The 2,718-nt window shown below is 61.2% G+C and overlaps 1 protein-coding gene across 1 annotated transcript; it reads left to right on the top strand.

Annotated features, from left to right (window-relative positions):
- Nucleotides 1–973: 973 nt before the first annotated feature.
- Nucleotides 974–1,663, top strand: CLDN2 (claudin 2). Its single transcript, XM_075008064.1, has one exon. It carries the CDS (start codon nt 974–976, stop codon nt 1,661–1,663), a length of 690 nt encoding a protein of 229 aa, XP_074864165.1.
- The last annotated feature ends 1,055 nt before the right edge of the window (nt 1,664–2,718 follow it).

Here is a 2,718-nt window from a genome sequence, read left to right as displayed (position 1 = left end):
AAGGCTCAGAGAGAGTGTGACGAAGCTGCACCTTCTCACTGGTGCTGTTCCCATCAGGGATTTCTGAGATATGCATCTCACAGAGCGGGAAGGGACCTCCGGAGGTCATCCGCTCATCATCCCTTTCCTGTGGTTTTTTTTTTTAATTCTCTTTGCCCCAGATCCTTAAATGGCCCCCTCAAGGATTGAACTCACAGCCCTGGGTTTAGCAGGCCAAGGGGATTGCCAGAGGGAAAACACAGTCTCCTCCCTGGCCCCAGTCACTGCTGAGCCTAGGACCAGGGTGGAGCCATCCCAGATGACCGGAGCTGGGACAGAGGATCTCCAGCGGGGAGGGCTTTGCAGCCTGGCAGCACTACCCTCAGGCTGCCAGTACCGGGATCTGGGTGATTGCTAGGCACTTCCAGCATCCTCCTCCCGTAGGCGCACGCAATGTGCTCAAACCCAGGCGCCAGGATCTGTGGAGAGGCAAGTCCCAGACCAGGCTGCAGGACAGAGCCAGTCTCCTACTGCGACAGGCGCCTGCAATGAGCTGTGCCGCTCTGCACCGCGCCAGCAGCCGGGCTGGGAACCAGCGTGGGGAGCTGGAGCCAAGCACGGCAGGTGGGTGTGTTTCACGTGGCCCTGCTCGCCAGTGTACAGCGTGATTCCCTGGGCGGTGTTTGTTTTTCGGGGGATTTGCTCTCTCTGTCAGATGTCTGGGATGATAGTGGAGGTGAAAGGGTACTTGGCATCTCTCAGGAGTCTCTGGTCAATATTTAATTCTCGATGGATTTTCTTTTCCTTCCAGAGAATTTCCCCTCCCCTTGTTCCCACCCCTGCAAGGACAGCCCTTAGCCTACAAAGGCCAGGGAGGAGATGTGCTCAGACCCACACGCTGCTCTCCAAGAGCTGAGGCAGTAGAGAGGAGCTGGCACACAGCAACAGAAGGGAGAAGCCCTCAGCCACAGCCAGGTGAGGAGAGCGACTGAAGATGGTCTCAATGGGGCTCCAGCTCGTGGGCTACATCCTGGCGGGGCTGGGACTGCTGGGCACTGTGATCACCACGATCCTGCCCACGTGGAAGAACAGCTCCTACATCGGAGCCAGCATCGTGACAGCCGTGGGCTTCACCAAGGGCCTTTGGATGGAGTGTGCCATCCAGAGCACTGGCATCACACAGTGCGATATCTACAACTCCCTGCTGTCCCTGCCTGCCGACATGCAGGCCGCCCAGGCGCTGATGGTGACGTCCTGCGCTGTCTCCTCGCTGGCCTCCATCATCTCAGTGTGGGGGATGAGGTGCACCGTCTTCGCCCAGGGCTCCTCCGCCAAGGACAAGGTAGCGGTGACTGGGGGGGTGATCTTCATCCTGGGGGGCATCCTCTGCTTCATCCCCATGGTGTGGAACACCCACGTGGTGCTGCAAGACTTCTACAACCCGCTCATCCCAGACAGCGCCAAGTACGAGATGGGGGAGGCCATGTACCTGGGCATTGTCTCGGCCTTGATCACCATCATCGGCGGCTGCATACTCGCCGCGTCCTGCCCGCCCCGGGAGCCTGAGATGACCTACCCAAGCGCCTACCAAGCCAAACTCCTGGCCACCCCCCGGCCATCCATCAGCCAAACCCAAAAAACCAAGAGCGAATTCAATGCCTACAACCTGACGGGGTACGTATAGGAGCCCCAAGGCCTGGCCCACGCCCCCGTGGCAAGGCAGGTGGTGGGACCTCACCTGCCTCGGGGGACACTCGAAAGGACTGGACTGGAGGAGCTCAGAGGCGAGGCCAAGCCCTCAACTTGAGCTCGCCTGTTTCCCTTGGGCGCTTGTCTGTGAGGCCCAGTTCCCGCTAACTAGCGGACGCTCCGGCGAGACGCGGCTGCTCGTACAGACTGGGCTGGCTTTGGCCTTCTGCCGTTGCAGGCAGCAGAGCCCCGGGGCCAGGGGAGCACCCTCCTTTGGGAACCCCCACCCACGCCAAGAGGCAGGGCACCCCCGTGGGCCCCACCAGAGGAGCGAGCACTCAGCTGGCATGGCATCAGAACTCATGAGATTCAGCCGCCAGCGCCTGGCTTTCCCGAGGAGTCGCTGGCCTGCGGGCTTGTGAGCGGGGGGCGCGTTTGCTGACACTGCCAGCCTGCAGGCGAAGCACAGGGGAAAGGGGCTGGGTGCAGTCGCAGTGGGCGGGAGAGCGTTTGGACAGGGCGGCAGGTCAGGGAGAGCTGCTGGGCCTGGCTGCGGAGCTCGGACTGCGCTTGCGGGTGGTTTGAACTGGGGGCAGGGGAGACCGTGGCTCTCTGGGAGCAGCGCGTTTGCTGAATGGCCCCATGGGCCGAGAAGGATGAATCGTTGCAATAAAGCTGCATTTACAGTCGTGCTGAAGCTGCCGTCGCTTTCCTCCTGCGCCGACGGGGCTTCACCCCCACCCAGGGAGCATCCGCTCCCAGACAGGGCCAGGCCACCTTGTGCCCATTACAGCTGCCCACTTGCTGCCCAGCCGGAGGGCGGAGGCATATTTCAAAGGGAACTGGGAGCCCCAAAGCCAACCCCCTGCGTGCTTGTTTCCGTGCCTGGCTTTGAAGAGCCGTGACCCTCAGGCATGGGAATGCAGTGGCCCCTGGCAGGTGGTGCGAGCAAACAAACAGATCTCAAAGGAGACATGTGGCTGCTTGGTAAGGGCTGGATTCTGGTCCCTCTCCTCTTAGCGGGGAAAATGCTCCCTGACCTTTGGGGGA

Source organism: Carettochelys insculpta, chromosome 13 (genome assembly GCF_033958435.1).
Source record: "Carettochelys insculpta isolate YL-2023 chromosome 13, ASM3395843v1, whole genome shotgun sequence".
Classification (NCBI taxonomy): domain Eukaryota; kingdom Metazoa; phylum Chordata; order Testudines; family Carettochelyidae; genus Carettochelys; species Carettochelys insculpta.
The sequence above is the reverse complement of the archived record's forward strand: the minus strand, read 5'-3'. Positions and strand labels throughout refer to the sequence as shown.